At 45.8% G+C, this 17,200-nt stretch overlaps 3 protein-coding genes across 7 annotated transcripts in view; 1 reads left to right on the top strand and 2 right to left on the bottom strand.

Moving 5' to 3' along the window:
• The window catches only part of abcb4 (ATP-binding cassette, sub-family B (MDR/TAP), member 4), a 15,569-nt gene extending 14,498 nt beyond the window's left edge, over positions 1–1,071 (top strand). For all 4 annotated transcript variants that reach the window (XM_067237615.1, XM_067237614.1, XM_067237616.1 and 1 more), the window contains one exon: positions 1–1,071. This exon is cut by the window's left edge and continues 181 nt beyond it. In XM_067237615.1, coding sequence (XP_067093716.1) covers positions 1–68 — 68 coding nt within the window. In that variant the 3' untranslated portion in view covers positions 69–1,071.
• A 67-nt stretch (positions 1,072–1,138) lies between these two features.
• On the bottom strand, positions 1,139–13,293 carry crot (carnitine O-octanoyltransferase). Of its 2 annotated transcripts, XM_067237620.1 has the most exons (18): positions 13,199–13,293; positions 8,130–8,684; positions 7,422–7,538; positions 7,203–7,327; positions 6,805–6,986; positions 6,601–6,725; positions 6,006–6,114; positions 5,763–5,856; positions 5,554–5,679; positions 5,341–5,442; positions 5,068–5,151; positions 4,286–4,393; positions 3,726–3,856; positions 3,430–3,553; positions 2,770–2,848; positions 2,578–2,671; positions 2,374–2,493; positions 1,139–2,289 (listed from the first exon to the last, which is right to left on the bottom strand). In XM_067237620.1, the coding sequence occupies exons 3-18, from the start codon at positions 7,534–7,536 to the stop codon at positions 2,169–2,171; spliced, it is 1,839 nt and encodes a 612-aa protein (XP_067093721.1). In that variant the 5' UTR covers positions 7,537–7,538; positions 8,130–8,684; positions 13,199–13,293; the 3' UTR covers positions 1,139–2,168. The 2 variants fall into 2 exon arrangements, 1 of the variants encoding a protein (XP_067093721.1); XR_010876734.1 differs by lacking the exons at positions 1,139–2,289; positions 2,374–2,493; positions 2,578–2,671; ... (6 more) ...; positions 5,554–5,679; positions 13,199–13,293 and adding exons at positions 8,710–9,242; positions 10,167–11,382; positions 12,149–12,394 and having other exon boundaries at positions 5,815–5,856; positions 8,130–8,360.
• Positions 13,294–13,320: 27 nt separating this feature from the next.
• LOC136944057 (zinc finger protein 37-like) lies at positions 13,321–16,292 on the bottom strand. Its single transcript, XM_067237622.1, has 3 exons — positions 16,033–16,292; positions 14,635–15,541; positions 13,321–14,248 (listed from the first exon to the last, which is right to left on the bottom strand). Exons 1-3 carry the CDS (start codon positions 16,269–16,271, stop codon positions 13,712–13,714), a joined length of 1,683 nt encoding a protein of 560 aa, XP_067093723.1. The 5' UTR covers positions 16,272–16,292; the 3' UTR covers positions 13,321–13,711.
• Between the last annotated feature and the right edge of the window lie 908 nt (positions 16,293–17,200).

The following is a 17,200-nucleotide window of genomic DNA, read 5'->3' as shown; positions in this document are numbered from 1 at the left end:
CACAGATGGGCCATGGGAGAGATGCAGAGGGCGAGGCCGACCACAGGGTCACTGCCAACATGGCGTAGCGGCGCCACCTACCTGTGGCCATCTGTGGGTGTGCTAGCATGTTTGGTTTTGTAGTTGAGGTTCAGTTTGGGAGGGTTATAAACGCCTTTGGGGCTGAGAGGACGTCCTAGCTGACCTGCTGGACACAACTTAGCATTTCTATCACCAAAGTACCTGATATGCCACATTAATCCATGTCTGAATGATAGACAAATACGCACATACACTCTGTTTAATAGTTAATTACACACTGGAGCAAAGTCATGCCTATAACCTTTACTCTAGACGCTCAACAACCAGGCCATTACTGTGGCCATTATTATATTGATTCATATATTTAGTCATCATACTGCTGGAAGCCCCTGTTGTGTCTGAAGTCCAGACCAGAGTGCCTGTGTTACTACCTGCATGTTCAGAGTGCCTGTGTTCCTACCTGGTCTGTGTTCCTACCTGGTCTGTGTTCCTACCTGCATGTTCAGAGGGCCTGTGTTCCTACCTGGTCTGTGTTCCTACCTGGTCTGTGTTCCTACCTGGTCTGTGTTCCTACCTGGTCTGTGTTCCTACCTGCATGTTCAGAGGGCCTGTGTTCCTACCTGGTCTGTGTTCCTACCTGGTCTGTGTTCCTACCTGGTCTGTGTTCCTACCTGGTCTGTGTTCCTACCTGCATGTTCAGAGGGCCTGTGTTCCTACCTGGCCTGTGTTCCTACCTGGTCTGTGTTCCTACCTGCATGTTCAGAGGGCCTGTGTTCCTACCTGGTCTGTGTTCCTACCTGGCCTGTGTTCCTACCTGGCCTGTGTTCCTACCTGGTCTGTGTTCCTACCTGGTCTGTGTTCCTACCTGGTCTGTGTTACTACCTGCATGTTCAGAGGGCCTGTGTTCCTACCTTGTTTCTGAGAGCATTTCAAGCACTTATGACAAAGATTCAAGTTCTGTTTCTACATTTGCACTGAAACAACTAACCTTAAATACACAGTAGTTAATGTGTGTGTGTGTGAACACATTAAAGATTTTCTATTCAGTCATGCTCTGCTGGCTCGTCCTGTTCCTTCATGTAACAAAGAAAAAAGTGGAAAATAGAAACTGCCCAGATAGTGTCATGTGTCCTCATGTCTTTAATCACGCCTCAGGTTCACAGCACCTAAACATTCAGCGGTCACTCAGTAAAAAGTAGCCCTACAGCACAGCGAGTACAGTGACTTCAAACACAATCAAAATTGATATTTATTTCCATTTGACTGATGTAAGTGCAGATTCTGTTCATCATAATCCAGTCAAATCACGCTAAACTTCTCAAATGTATGTGGACTTCTATAGGCCTGGTGAGGGAATTAGACAGGTTAACTCAAGGAGGCCCTTTCAAAAGCTTCTGAAGAGTTTCCTATGCCAGATCAGAATACCAAATCAGTACTATAAAACAGTACTATACTGTATTGTATTTTACAGTTGTGATTAAACTTGATCAAAAGAGACTGGCTAATGTCCATACAAGGCTCAAGAAAAGATACAATCAGTTACCAGATAGATTATGGTCAAGACCTTTCCTTGATCTACCGTAGAGACAGATCGTTTATACACAGCTGCATTATTCCTACTGTCACAATGTCTCATTTAATAAACCTTAATCTAAGGCCTCATCAGGAAGTTACTAAAGTGCTACTAGTTAGAGCTGCAGTCCTCAGCCTCCAGTAGCAGGCTCCACACACACGGTTTGTTTGCTGATTGCTACATTGTTTTTAAGGATACATAAATACAACACATTTCAACAGCTACATCTTTTAAAAGGAACATATCTAAATATCATACATTTTGACAGAATGTCACCTAAAAAAAACAGGAGAACCTTACCAAAAATCACTTGGTAAATGTGACAAATCAGTGTGGTAATTAAGTGGAAAAAATGGTGTAGAAAAATATTCAACAGCTCTATATAATCTTTGCCTCATTGAGTGCAGTGTACAAACAAATGTAATAGCCAAACTAAAACTAGCGTTCAGCTAAGGACTGTTTGTATACATTCTTACATGATTGTATGTAAGAATGTATGTCTCTGGGGAGGTAGGAACACAAGTGTTGGCTTGTGTTGACACTGGGTTAGCGGTGGTGACGAGGGTGGTGGCACTCACAGCTGGGCGGTGGTGGCCAGCTGCAGGATCTCATGCATGGAGACACACACAGTGTGGAACATCGTCTCAGCGTCCGTCTCTGGGAAGGACTTCCACGCCGTACAGGAAGCCAGAATCCTGAGAGAACAGGAAGCAGACATCACTGTTATGAACTACGAGCAGAAAGTCTCATTTTGATGACACGCCTGCTTGTCGTCTCACCTGTCGTCTCGTATCTGGTAGAAGAAGCCGTAGCCCTGGTGCACCATGGGAGCGACAGCCCCCATGACCGTGGTGTAGCCCACCAGGCTGGTGGACAGCACAAAGTTTCCTCCCCCACCACTGTAGAGATGGAGACGAGACAGAGGCATGATGGGAAATCCACAAACTGGAACACAAACGCAGGTGTGCAGTTGCGCCTCCTACCTCTTTGCATAAAGGGGGTCTGTGAAGAGGTCAGGAGTAGGGAGTCCCTCTTCCCTGGCGATCAGACACAGACCCAGGAGATGCCTGTCAAAGCCTACCAGCACACAGAGACACCAAAACACACAAGGCTTAGTCTCACTGAAAACATACGATAGGCTAAATGTGGCAATTTCTGAGAATATGAAGACAGACCTTTTCCATTCTGGGCGTCAGCCATCAGGCTGTTGTGCTTGTTGAAGGCCAACCCCAGAGCTCTCCTTCTGGCACTATCCTAGAGAGGAGCGAGGAGAACGTTTACTGAGGCAACTGACACAACCAGGATACAGCCCAGTGTTTCCTTTAGGATTTCTTTTAGCAATCTCAACTGCGGTGTGAAGCGTGTGTCCGTGCTATTCTCCGAAATGCACTCTAACAATTTCTGATACTGTGACGGCAGAAATTTAGCGGTCCGCCACGGCTAAATCAACATAGAGGAAACACTGCAGCCTCTCTGAAACCTGCTAGACTGAACCACTAACTAGCCTGCTCTTTGTCGCCCCCTGCCACACACACACACACTCACCTAACTAGCCTGCTCTTTGTCGCCCCCTGCCACACACAGACACACTCACCTAACAAGCCTGCTCTTGGTCGCCCCCTGCCACACACACACACACTCACCTAACTAGCCTGCTCTTTGTCGCCCCCTGCCACACACAGACACACTCACCTAACTAGCCTGCTCTTTGTCGCCCCCTGCCACACACAGACACACTCACCTAACTAGCCTGCTCTTTGTCGCCCCCTGCCACACACACACACTCACCTAACTAGCCTGCTCTTTGTCGCCCCCTGCCACACACACACACTCACAGGCACAGCAGGGTCCAGCATGGCCCGACACCACTGCTGTGCCTCCAGGGTACAGGGACGCATGGTCTCTGTTCTTCCATGGTAGAACCTACGAGTCGTTGCTGTTTCGTAACAACTTCCTGGTCTGGAGAGAGAAGAGGAGAGAGAGGAGAGGAGAAGAAGAGAGGACAGGATGCGTAAGTTCAAGTTCAGGATTCAAGCCCTACAGGCGCATTGGAAATCTTAGGTAGTGCAGATGGATGATCAAGGTCATCATATGTTGACAGTGGGAGTGTTGGGTGGGTAGTCAGCTGTACCTGCCATGCAGCTTGTAGTAGGCTAACTGCAGGGCCAGCTGCACGAAGGTGTCTGGGTGGAGCTTCCTCTGCTTGATGGCTGCCTTTCCAAACGAGGTGAAGGCACAGCACACCACCTGCAGCTGGGCTGCCTGAGAAAGCAGAAACACACAGGCTGGAGTGTGTGTGTGTGTGTGAGAGAAACACACAGGCTGGAGTGTGTGTGTGAGAGAAACACACAGGCTGGAGTGTGTGTGTGTGTGTGAGAGAAACACACAGGCTGGAGTGTGTGTGTGAGAGAAACACACAGGCTGGAGTGTGTGTGTGTGTGTGTGTGAGAGAGAAACAGTATGACTACAGTTTGACTACAGCATGCTACAGTATGACTACAGTATGACTACAGTATGACTACAGTATGACTACAGTATGACTACAGCATGCTACAGTATGACTACAGTATGACTACAGTATGACTACAGCATGCTACAGTATGACTACAGTATGACTACAGCATGCTACAGTATGACTACAGTATGCTAAAATGACTTAATGTAGTATGAGGGGTCGTGTTCATGTCTCACAGTTTCCAGGTATTGCTGTTTGGCGTGCTTGATGTCCCTCCTGACTCTGTCGTCCACAGTGAACACCAGCTCCTCTGGAAGGGTCATGGGCCTCACCTGCGCTGTGCCCTGGAAACTCCCACAGTGTTTACAGTAAGCACTCCACACAGGACCAGCCTCACCTGCGCTGTGCCCTCTCTAACCCTAACCCTAGCACTCCACACAGGACCAGCCTCACCTGCGCTGTGCCCTCTCTAACCCTAACCCTAGCACTCCACACAGGACCAGCCTCACCTGCGCTGTGCCCTCTATAACCCTAACCCTAGCACTCCACACAGGACCAGCCTCACCTGCGCTGTGCCCTCTCTAACCCTAACCCTAGCACTCCACACAGGACCAGCCTCACCTGCGCTGTGCCCTCTCTAACCCTAACCCTAGCACTCCACACAGGACCAGCCTCACCTGCACTGTGCCCTCTATAACCCTAACCCTAGCACTCCACACAGGACCAGCCTCACCTGCGCTGTGCCCTCTCTAACCCTAACCCTCCACACAGGACCAGTCTCACCTGCGCTGTGCTCTCTATAACCCTAACCCTAGCACTCCACACAGGACCAGCCTCACCTGCGCTGTGCCCTCTATAACCCTAGCACTCCACACAGGACCAGCCTCACCTGCGCTGTGTCCTCTCTAACCCTAGCACTCCACACAGGACCAGCCTCACCTGCGCTGTGCCCTCTCTAACCCTAGCACTCCACACAGGACCAGAGGAACACGTCTACAGAGCCAGCATGGCTGCTCACCTTCCAGCTGCCGTCTGTAGCTTTGATCTGCTGATCCAGGTGGTAACAGTGAGTCACCAGCACCATGGCGTCAAATGGAGCGTGCTGAAACCCACACACACGTACCGTTACCAGGGTGTTTGTTTGCGTTTAATTCATCTTCAACTGGCAACTTATGCATTTCCCACACACGCACCCCTGCCCCCACACACACACACCCCTGCCCACACACACACCCATGCCCCCCCACACACACACCCCTGCCCACACACACACACACACACACAGACTCACGTCACAGTGGGATCCAAAGGTCCCGTCAGCAAAGCACAGCAGGTTGTAGGACTTGTCTCCCCAGCGACTAGCAGGGTCACCAGTTAGGGTCTGCAGGGTCAGCTGCAGGGGCAAAGGTTACAGTATCAATATATAACCACACTAAAATTCACACACTGGCACATACCAGTTTGTGTGTGTATCGGTCTGTGTGTGTGTGTGATTGGCCAGTACCGGTGTATAGTTTTCCGCAGTTGGGTAGGGTTTGGCATCATCCAGAGAGATCACAAACAGGCTGCTCTGGATGGTCTCCAGGATGGTCTTATTGACTGGGTCTAAACCAATCAGATACTCCCGGGTCTGGCCAGAGAGGAAGAGGAACAGCTCTTAGCGTGGAAAGTGAGGATGTGGTGATCTCCCTGCTGTGGATGAGCTGTCCTTACCCTGGCCCAGCTCGTCCGCTCCTCTGAGGTGAGAGCGGAAACTCCGTCTCCATCTCCCTCTCCCTCACAACACTGCTTCACATGGCTGAGCTGGCTACACACACACACACACACACACACACACACGCACGCACGCACGCACACGCACACACACAGAGAGAGAACAAAGTTAGACATTGGACTGTACAGGATTGTAATCCTTGTGTACATGAGCTTCAGTGCAGCTTGTGGTGTGGGAGGTACCGGAGCATCTCAGGAGGGGTGAGGATCTGTCCGTCACACAGAGCGTCGAACGTGAAGATGCGTCCTCGACACATCACCACCACGTGGGAGGGACAGGGCCCTTCACTCTCTGGAAGCAGGACGCAGGGACGGGGCGGGTGAGACCATAGATATATATAAACACTAGATGTCTTACGGCGGAGTCTAGAACGTCCGCACATGGCGGCCATCTTGCTACAGTCAACTCGCTCACCCATAGCATTGTGTTGAATCTACATGTACTTTCTATTCTTTTTTTTTTTTTTATAACATAATTATTCATAAGTATGCAGTGGCATACCGACATCTCTGACGTTGATAACAAACCAAACCGTTTCAAAATCGGTTGAAAATTGAGCAAGTTATGGTCATTTAAAAAGTACATGTAGCATCAACACAATATTATGGGTGAGCGAGTTGACTGTAGCAAGATAGCCGCCATGTGGGGACGTTCAACTCCATTGTCCGGCAATGCAGACGAGACATCTAGTGTTTATATATATCTATGGGTGAGACACTGTTCCAACCAGCCAATCCCGTAAAACAACGAGTGTGTGTGTATGTGAGGATCTCCTACCGGTCTTAAAGTAGTTTAAGATGGTGTCTTTGACTACGCCGGGAACTTTGCAGGTACAGAACAGCATTCTGAATTGGTCCATATCATAAGGAACATTCCCAGCTTTCTGGGTCGGCAGCCTCTCTCTGAGGAACACAAACAAGAGCACACTGGGTCTGACTTGGGGCCGCACAGTAATGCAATACACCAGGAAGTGTTTCTTACGTTCGGATCAAGTTCCAGTATTGTAGAGTGTGCCATAAGGTGATGCTGGTCCTGTGCAGCTGGGCCCCCTCCGCGGGGGGCCAGCAGTGCTCCAGGTACGGGGCCGGGCCTCCGAAGTTCACGTTCACCTGGGAGGGCATTCTCAGCTCCAGATATGCAGAGTCCAACCACCACTCCTCCAACTGGGGGAGCAGAAACACTGTCTATGGATGTATTTCAAGTAGCCTAGAGTAATAAAACTGAACAAACCAAATTTGGTGTTTATAGTTTTGTTGTTCTTGATTGCACAAGTCAACTGATGTTTGATTTCGTAAGATATACTCAATATTTTGGATGAACAAGTCTTACTTTGGATAGATATTTTTGAGCAAGGTATGTAAAACCTCATGAATGAGTACCCAGTTTCTCTTCATCTTGGCTCTCAGCAGCAGCTTCTGGTGCAGCTCCTTGCCAATCCCCTCCCCAAATCTCCCCACGATGCCCGCTGTGGTCTGGTACTCCTCTGGAGACGCAAACGGACGAACTAAAGAATAGTAAATAAATAGACCGCGTTTGGTGCATTGTAGTGATGAACTTAACCTACTTAGACATAACAGACAACCACACTTCTCTCTTACCTGCATCCAGGTACTTAGCGAGGCTGTCTTCAAGGGTCGGGACAGGTAAAGAAGGTAGACCGCTCTGATACTCAAACGTCCGCTCAGCGGGGGACCCGGAGACTTGGTTAGACATTTCTACAAACGAGCGAAAGATTCCCCAAATCTTCATCATCTTTGATGGTCTAATGTTCATAAGACCTACCTTTACAATTAGCTAAGTCAATTGCAATATTTACTTATTTAAACCTTAGTCTTTTCAACATCAAAGCACTTTACCAAGCTAAACACATGTTAAATAGAAGCTACAAAGAGGGAAAGCTAAAACAATTACCAAAATCAGCGACTTAATAGTATACGTTTTATTACATTTTGCTTGTCTTCTCGCAAAAGTGAATACTCGTTTCTTTGTCAGTGAGCAAGTTTATCTTGACCCAAAGATCAAATTCCACTCTTTTCAAAAACCCAGCTAATACTTTCAAAACAGGCCAGTGCTGCAGGGCAGAACCGGATTATCTCTCAGTCGCCGACAAAAACAAAACTAACGTTTAAAAACCAAACCTGCATCCTTTAGACAAACTGCAATGTAAAAGAGCACTTGTCGCATTGTCGATTTTCTTCAAATAGGCAGTTATGAGCTATAGTTTTAATGCCTGCTAGTTACGTACTATTGCCAACCAACATGAGACGCTAGCTAAATAAGTGGCTGATAAAAATAAGTGAACTGACCGTAGCGTTATAAAGTACAAATCGTATATGCTCAGTCGACTATGCACTGTAGTTGTAGCTCGACACTCGCAGATGTATGGATCCTTGCTTGGTGCCTGTCCGATGTTGTTGAGTGACTGACTGCACCACTCGTCACCTTTCCTCCAGTGGGCCAACTTCCAAAACCGGAACACATGACAGTACGCATGCGTACAATATTGAACAGCCTGGTCTTTACTGCATCCGCTGCCCCTTGGTCACATTTAATCAAAACATGTTTTCAAAAGTATTTCCTGGAATGCAGTGATAAGCTACACAAATTGAACCGTAATGAATGATAAACAGTCATGTCTATTGTACAAATAGGTATAAAAATGTTCATCTCATAACTGTTAGTGTTTTCTACAGGCAAACAGAGCTGTCTGCATTTTGACAGGGGACTATACCTTAGCTTAGCTGATGATTATCTAGCATAAGTAAAGATAAGTTTAGCTTGTTAAACAACATCACATTAATCACATTGTAATGGCATCGGTGAATGAATACTGTTCACATGCATTATTGCGTCCAACAAACCTCTGCACATCGACTGGACATCTACCTTAGTTTCCCTCTACCCCTTCCTTTCCTTGTTCGTTTACTGGGAACACTCTCCTCATCTGGATCAAAATCAGAGTCATCATTCACCATCTCCTCTGAATCCTCTTTAAGCTCTTCATGACGAGTGGACAGACATCTCTGCCGTGTCCTCTTCTGTTTGTGTCCTTCACCTCTCTCCCCTCCCTCCCCATCACTGCCTCCCTGTGGGACATCCAGATCTGCCCAGAAGGTGAGCTCTTTGTGGGTTAGAGACCTGCTCACCTTCATGTCCAGTCCTCCGTCTCTCTCCTGTTCAGTCCTGTCCTCTAGTTGATTGTCTAGGCTGTGGTACTTGTTGCTCTCCCTCCGTTCCTTCAGGGCAGGGCTTGGATCATCACGGCTCTCCTCCTGGTGGTAGCGACGGATGTGGTTCTTCAGACTGACGTTATGGTTGAAAGTCTTTGGGCAGAGCCGGCACTGGAAGGGCTTTTCCCCGGTGTGGACGCGCGTGTGAGACTTCAGCTGGGAGGCCTGAGCAAACAAACGATCACACACCTGCAGGGAGGACGAGGACCTGGTCAATCCTTCACTTGGAAAAACAATACAACTTTTTTATTCTGAATGTACTCCTATGGCCAAACTGCTGCACTAGCTGTCACTTAACAGGTACGGATCCACCCCTACTAACCCTCCACTTCTTCACAGCCTCTGACCCCGTGTTCTTCTCTCTCCCTCTGAGAGGAACGCAGCTCTCTGACACACTAAGATCTACCAGCTCTCTGACACACTAAGATCTACCAGCTCTCTGACACACTAAGATCTACCAGCTCTCTGACACACTAAGATCTACCAGCTCTCTGACACACTAAGATCTACCAGCTCTCTGACACACTAAAATCTACCAGCTCTCTGACACACTAAGATCTACCAGCTCTCTGACACACTAAGATCTACCAGCTCTCTGACACACTAAGATCTACCAGCTCTCTGACACACTAAGATCTACCAGCTCTCTGACACACTAAGATCTACCAGCTCTCTGACACACTAAGATCTACCAGCTCTCTGACACACTAAGATCTACCAGCTCTCTGACACACTAAGATCTACCAGCTCTCTGACACACTAAGATCTACCAGCTCTCTGACACACTAAGATCTACCAGCTCTCTGACACACTAAGATCTACCAGCTCTCTGACACACTAAGATCTACCAGCTCTCTGACACACTAAGATCTACCAGCTCTCTGACACACTAAGATCTACCAGCTCTCTGACACACTAAGATCTACCAGCTCTCTGACACACTAAGATCTACCAGGCTACAGATTTGGTGACGACTGAGGTTAGATGGACCATTTTAAGTTTCTGGTTCCTACCACAGCATCTTTCCCAATTTTCCCCTCAGTTTTCATTTGCAATTACATATGTTTAGGTTTCAAAACCTCCCATCTGGGTGCTAGTTAAATAAATCCTCACCTGGCACTTGTACGGCTTGTCCTTGCTGTGAGACAGCTCATGTCTCGCCAGCATATAGTGTGCACGGAACTCCTTGTGGCAGGTTTCACACCTAACCCTCTTCTGGTGCTCTCTAAGATGACGATTTCTTGTCAGCCGGTCAGAAAATGTCTGTGGGCATTCCGTACACTGATAGGGCTGTATTTCTGAGTGGCTGGTCTCGTGGTTATGTTTTTCCTCTCGTGTTTTGAAAGGCTTAAAGCAGAAGGTGCATGGATGAATGGAACGGCTACAGTTTTTTCTGTGGATGCTGAGATTCATTTCATTTTCAAATACACACCCACAACTAGAGCAGCGGAACTTCTTGTTGGGAAGGCATGTGTGCTTCAGCGTTGTGTAGAGAATCCCACAGTTTGTACAGAGCGTCTCTGGCCTTCTATGTCTGTTGTACCTTTTCCTTAAGGGTTGGTCTGGGTTGTCGTTATCTCTCACTCTCTTCCTAACCTTTTTCACTACATTGACTTCACACTCTGACTCAGTGTCTCCCTCCTCATCCATTTCCCATTCATCATCCTCCTCATCCATGTCACAATCCTCCTCCTCATCCATGTCACACTCATCTTTCTCAGTTCCTGTATCTTCCTCCTCTATCTCATTTCTGTTCTCCACTGCAGTTTCCACTTCTTCCTCCTCTTCATCACCATCCTCTCTGCTGCCTTGTGACTCCTCTGAGTCTAATCCAACAGGGATTTCCAGCTCTGCAGGTGGACACATGTCCTTCTCACTGTCCAGGACTCCCTCTGTTAGCAGACTAGTCTCATTGCAGAGTTTCCCCTCAGTGTTGTGATCATGTTGTGGAGAGAGAACCCTCTTACTCTGACGGGAGGAAGAATCCCACTCCTTATCCTCCTCATCCTTCTCCTTATCCTCATCTTTATCCTCCTCATCCATGTCACACTCATCCTGCTTTGTTCGTGTCTCCTCTTCCTCCTCTGCTATTTCTTTTCTGTTCTCCACTGCTGTTTCCTCCTCTTCATAACCATCCTCTCTGCTGCCTTGTGACTCCTCTGAGGAGTCTAATCCAACAGGGATTTCCAGCTCTGCAGGTGGACACATGTCCTTCTCACTGTCCAGGACTCCCTCTGTTAGCAGACTAGTCTCATTGCAGAGTTTCCCCTCAGTGTTGTGATCATGTTGCCGAGAGAGAACCCTCTTACTCTGACGGGAGGCAGAGTACCTGCACCAAAACAACTAAAGTTAACTTTGGAAACTGGGCCAAGACACACTCCTGCCATTATGCACATCAACAGGGTGCGGTAGTTTCTATGCGTTTCACAAGAAAACACGACATGATAACGCGACATGACAATGCTAGGTTAAGAACCTTTATTTCAATGTCAAATTCTAATTTACTGCACCTTCATGGAACTGACGAGCTCGTATAACCAGATAGCTGAAGAAACCTTGACAAATTCCCACAACCGTGTAGAAATGTAGGCTTACATGTACTTTCAAAAGTGTTATTTTACCTCAAGTGGACTCATACATGTAGGGGGTGTTGAATTTTACACAGAAGCCGTTATAGGCTATACAAATATTGGTCTTGTTTTTGAAGCTGCGGTTGCTTATTTGTCTCGAGTTTGCAGCACTGTTCCGCAAACACTTTCCACCTACATTATGTCGACCAACCAACACCACCAGCCCCGCCCATTCCACACTGTTGTCTTTGACAGTGCCCCAGTGTCAACCTCCTCAGACGGTTACATTAGGATTCCTGGTTGCTATTTTTATAAAGCTAGTCTAATGCATATTATGAATCTAAACAATCTGTATAATAAATTTGAAATCCTATTTACCTGTTCTGACATGACCGCACAGACTTACATTCCATCACGGGATTAAATAATAACATACATAAATAACAAACATAAATGGCGAGTCTAAATCATAAATAATCCGAGTATTGATGTAATAATCTGTTAATTGATATTCGTTTAATGTACCTGTCCAGAAGAAAAAATGCTAATTCAGAGTCAAACTTCATTCCTTTCAATTCCTTCAGTTCTCTCCACCGCGGGAATGCTGCCCCGATGTTGACTCTTGTTTTATTCCTTGCTTTATCTCTGTCTTTTTTTAGCTCAGCCTGACTCTCCAAAGTCTTCCGTCGCTTCTTAACAGTTTTCGTAGTATATGCTGTAGTTGACAAGGATGGAATAGGCAGTTTGTCATCCTGGTGGTCTCTTGCTGCCATTTTCTGTTGCTGTGTAAGCGAACATGGCCCTTCTTATTATTTTAATGGCAGATTGCAACCAACATTAAGACGTTACCGCCATCTACTGTTCGGGAAGGTGAAACTGGTGGCCTGCCTAACACTGTCAAAATTCGCAAAAGTACAGGCTTTTCTTTTAGCTTTATTTTTTTACAAATGTTTGTATTGATTTTTAATTACAGTACAAAGACTCAAAACATAACTTTTGAGCAATTTGAAAGAATTTCACTAAACAACGTGAAATAACGCTTTTCCTAACAATGTATAGGTTCAAAAGTTTGTGCTTTAAATGGAGTTTGCCTGTTGGCTACAAGCGCCTGTTTCCACCGTCATAATAGGCAACACCTGGCTAACTTTATACTGCATTTAAAATAATGTGTCAAAGCAAATGAGATTTAGGATGTGAAAAACCAGCATTTAAAAACAAAAACGTTCCGTACAGCTTTCGCATTCATTTTCTTACTCACTTGTTGCTTTAGTCGAGTTTCAGCTGCACCGTGACAACAGCGCCATCTACGGTCATAGATAGTCACAAATGTTGTGTTACACCTGGACACATGACAGTACGCATGCGTACAATATAAACCAGCCAAGACTACTGCATCCGCTGCCCCGTGTTCATAACTCATTAAACGTGTTTTCAATACCATTGCCTGGAATGCAGTGATATGCTAGACAAATTAAACCTAAAGTAATTAATGATAAACCGTCATGTCTATTGTACAAATAGATATCAAAATGTTCATCACATAACTTTGCTGTTGATTTTTACAAGCAAACAAACCTGTCTGCACATCGACTGGGCATCTACCTTAGTTTCCCTCTACCCCTTCCTTTCCTTGTTCGTTTACTGGGAACACTCTCCTCATCTGGATCAAAACCGGAACACATGACAGTACGCATGCGTACAATATTGAACAGCCTGGTCTTTACTGCATCCGCTGCCCCTTGGTCACATTTAATCAAAACATGTTTTCAAAAGTATTTCCTGGAATGCAGTGATAAGCTACACAAATTGAACCTTAATGTAATGAATGATAAACAGTCATGTCTATTGTACAAATAGGTATAAAAATGTTCATCTCATAACTGTTAGTGTTTTCTACAGGCAAACAGAGCTGTCTGCATTTCGACAGAGGACTATACCTTAGCTTAGCTGATGATTATCTAGCATAAGTAAAGATAAGTTTAGCTTGTTAAACAACATCACATTAATCACATTGTAATGGCATCGGTGAATGAATACTGTTCACATGCATTATTGCGTCCAACAAACCTCTGCACATCGACTGGGCATCTACCTTAGTTTCCCTCTACCCCTTCCTTTCCTTGTTTGTTTACTGGGAACACTCTCCTCATCTGGATCAAAATCAGAGTCATCATTCACCATCTCCTCTGAATCCTCTTTAAGCTCTTCATGACGAGTGGACAGACATCTCTGCCGTGTCCTCTTCTGTTTGTGTCCTTCACCTCTCTCCCCTCCCTCCCCATCACTGCCTCCCTGTGGGACATCCAGATCTGCCCAGAAGGTGAGCTCTTTGTGGGTTAGAGACCTGCTCACCTTCATGTCCAGTCCTCCGTCTCTCTCCTGTTCAGTCCTGTCCTCTAGTTGATTGTCTAGGCTGTGGTACTTGTTGCTCTCCCTCCGTTCCTTTAGGGCAGGGCTCGGATCATCACGGCTCTCCTCCTGGTGGTAGCGACGGATGTGGTTCTTCAGACTGACGTTATGGTTGAAGGTCTTTGGGCAGAGCCGGCACTGGAAGGGCTTTTCCCCGGTGTGGACGCGCGTGTGAGACTTCAGCTGGGAGGCCTGAGCAAACAAACGATCACACACCTGCAGGGAGGACGAGGACCTGGTCAATCCTTCACTTGGAAAAACAATACAACTTTTTTATTCTGAATGTACTCCTATGGCTTCTGGTTCCTACCACACCATCTTGTGGATTTGAGCTGTTCCTGTACTTTTACCCCGTCACTGTATTTGACCGCTGCCCATAACTGACAAGCAGTACTAGAGAGCTGTACTAATGATCTGCTCGTGTGTGAGAGAGTTCTGACTGTACAAGTAGAAAACTGTCTCCTGTCGACACCTTTCTGCAACACCAACCGTCTCTGAAGGAGAGGATCCCTCACTGAATTTGCCCCTCAGTTTTCATTTGCAATTACATATTTTTAGGTTTCAAAACCTTCCATCTGGGTGCTAGTTAAATAAATCCTCACCTGGCACTTGTACGGCTTGTCCTTGCTGTGAGACAGCTCATGTCTCGCCAGCTTATATTGTCCACGGAACTCCTTGTGGCAGGTTTCACACTTAATATTCTTCGGGTGCTCTCTAAGATGACGATTTCTTGTCAGCCGGTCAGAAAATGTCTGTGGGCATTCCGTACACTGATAGGGCTGTATTTCTGAGTGGCTGGTCTCGTGGTTATGTTTTTCCTCTCGTGTTTTGAAAGGCTTAAAGCAGAAGGTGCATGGATGAATGGAACGCTTACATTTTTTTCTGTGGATGCTGAGATTCATTTCACTTTTAAATACACACCCACAACTAGAGCAGCGGAACTTCTCGTTGGGAAGGCATGTGTGCTTCATCGTTGTGTAGAGAATCCCACAGTTTGTACAGAGCGTCTCTGGCCTTTTATGTCTGACGTAACTTTTCCTTAAGGGTTGGTCGGGGTTGTCGTTATCTCTCACTCTCTTCCTAACCTTTTTCACTACATTGACTTCACACTCTGACTCAGTGTCTCCCTCCTCATCCATTTCCCATTCATCATCCTCCTCATCCATGTCACAATCCTCCTCCTCATCCATTTCCCACTCATCATCATTCTCATTCATGTCACACTCATCTTTCTCAGTTCCTGTATCTTCTTCGTCTATCTCATTTCTGTTCTCCACTGCAGTTTCCACTTCTTCTTCCTCCTCTTCATCACCATCCTCTCTGCTGCCTTGTGACTCCTCTGAGGAGTCTAATCCAACAGGGATTTCCAGCTCTGCAGGTGGACACATGTCCTTCTCACTGTCCAGGACTCCCTCTGTTAGCAGACTAGCCTCATTGCAGAGTTTCCCCTCAGTGTTGTGATCTTGTTGTGGAGAGAGAACCCTCTTACTCTGACGGGAGGCAGAGTACCTGCACCAAAATCAAAACAACTAAAGTCAACTTTGTCCACCATACGGAAATGAGTCAAGAGTAACTCCCGCAATTCTGCACATCAACAGGGTGCGGTAGTTACACGTTTCACAAAATACTAAATTGTAAACTAGGTTAAGAAACTTTGTTTCAATGTAAAAACCAACCTACTGAACCTTAATCGAAACTGGAGGGCTAGCAAGCTATCTAGTTGGTTAAATATATCTAAACATAAAGCTTGGCATGCTATCTAAAAATCACGCCTGCGGTGGCTTTATATTGATATGCTCAGGGTAAAAAAGCAAAGCCTGCATGCTAACGGTTCCTCTTTACAACAATACTACGAGATATCTGTACAGTATAACGTTAAAGGAGGCTAAACGCTAACGTTTGCGTTGGGCTAATACATAAGATAGATAGCTACGTTGGTTGCACACAGTTCAGGAAAATAATTAATTCCACTCAAAACTAAACGTATTATTTAACGTTACCTGTCCAAGAGAAATACAGCTACCATGGCGTCACTTTTCAGGCCCTCCAACTCCCTCAGTTCTCGCCAGCGTTGAAAAGCTATACCTATGTTAACTCTGGTTTTACTTCTCTCATTATTCAACCTCTTTGTGTTCGTAGCCCTTTCCATGACTGTCTTTCTTTTCTTGCTTTGTTGAGCAGTGTAAGCTGTTGAAAGTATCGGTGGAACTGGACATTTTGGCTGCACATTCTCTGCCATTTTTTGTGTGACTATTTTTTGTTAGCTAGCTCTAGCTATTTTAGCTTCCGTAATATCCGTAATAGTAATATCCCACCCTCCGTTCGAAGCCACTCCCAAAAAAAACACATGAACGCGCTGCCTGACTACATAGGTGGTGGACCGAAGCTCAAAATCGTGCATTTGAGCGATCCCTGACGATGGAGGAGCTGGATTTTTCTGTATTGCTTTAAAACTTTTCTACAACCCTTACATTTTTGGGGGCATGTCCAGTTCTTGCACATTTTTCAAGGAACACATATTATGTTTCTTTATCGACACAGGCATGTTTTCCGGACAACTATGATCTGCATCCAATCAGAGCTCATATACATGACACTTTCATAAAATCCACCAATAGTATACCCCGATATTCAAGGCGAGTAGGAATAAATATTCACATGTGCATTTTGGTGAGCCGGTATACTGTCAGTGGGTGACTGGGCTTCAAATGTATGGAAAAAAAGTTAAACAAATGTGTAATTCAGGTATTGTGTAAAGAAGCATTGGAACATTCCACTTGAACAAGCATATTTGTTATATTATTCCGCTGCCATTAGTCAACAGAGCAACAGTTGAGTGATAATGATATGTGCAGAACATCGTTCAAATAAATGAACAGTAGCCCTACAGTATTGTTATAAGTGTGTCGTACTTTGTGTGTGGCCTAAACTTATAATAAGGACATTAATAAATGTTATACATAATCATAATTAGCCTAGAGTAGGTAAGCCTATACCACATCAGTGATACTTATCAATACATATTGATATCTGCACACTTGGGAAGTTGGAAAACAAACCTCATTAGCATAATATATATTTCAATACTGTGTGATTTGGCTTTCAGAATCAGAATCTGAATGGGATTTATTCGCCATGAAAGTTTGCACAGACAAGGAATTTGCTTTG

The sequence above is a fragment of the Osmerus mordax genome, chromosome 6, assembly GCF_038355195.1.
Source record: "Osmerus mordax isolate fOsmMor3 chromosome 6, fOsmMor3.pri, whole genome shotgun sequence".
NCBI classification, from domain to species: Eukaryota; Metazoa; Chordata; class Actinopteri; order Osmeriformes; family Osmeridae; genus Osmerus; species Osmerus mordax.
This window is presented reverse-complemented; position numbering and strand designations above follow the sequence as displayed.

What these genes read in the sequence shown, in the direction of transcription:
- crot (XM_067237620.1), bottom strand. Translation starts at nt 7,536, where the DNA reads ATGTCTAACCAAGTCTCCGGGTCCCCCGCTGAGCGGACGTTTGAGTAT. An exon ending in ACCCCTCCTGAGATGCTCCG is followed by an intron (nt 5,857 to 6,005) that starts GTACCTCCCACA and finishes GTGTGTGTGTAG; the next exon opens with CCAGCTCAGCCATGTGAAGC. An exon ending in CTGCGGAAAACTATACACCG is followed by an intron (nt 5,443 to 5,553) that starts GTACTGGCCAAT and finishes TTGCCCCTGCAG; the next exon opens with CTGACCCTGCAGACCCTAAC.
- LOC136944057 (XM_067237622.1), bottom strand. Translation starts at nt 16,271, where the DNA reads ATGGCAGAGAATGTGCAGCCAAAATGTCCAGTTCCACCGATACTTTCA. An exon ending in GCTGTATTTCTCTTGGACAG is followed by an intron (nt 15,542 to 16,032) that starts GTAACGTTAAAT and finishes ATTTTGGTGCAG; the next exon opens with GTACTCTGCCTCCCGTCAGA. An exon ending in ACAAGCCGTACAAGTGCCAG is followed by an intron (nt 14,249 to 14,634) that starts GTGAGGATTTAT and finishes TCCTCCCTGCAG; the next exon opens with GTGTGTGATCGTTTGTTTGC.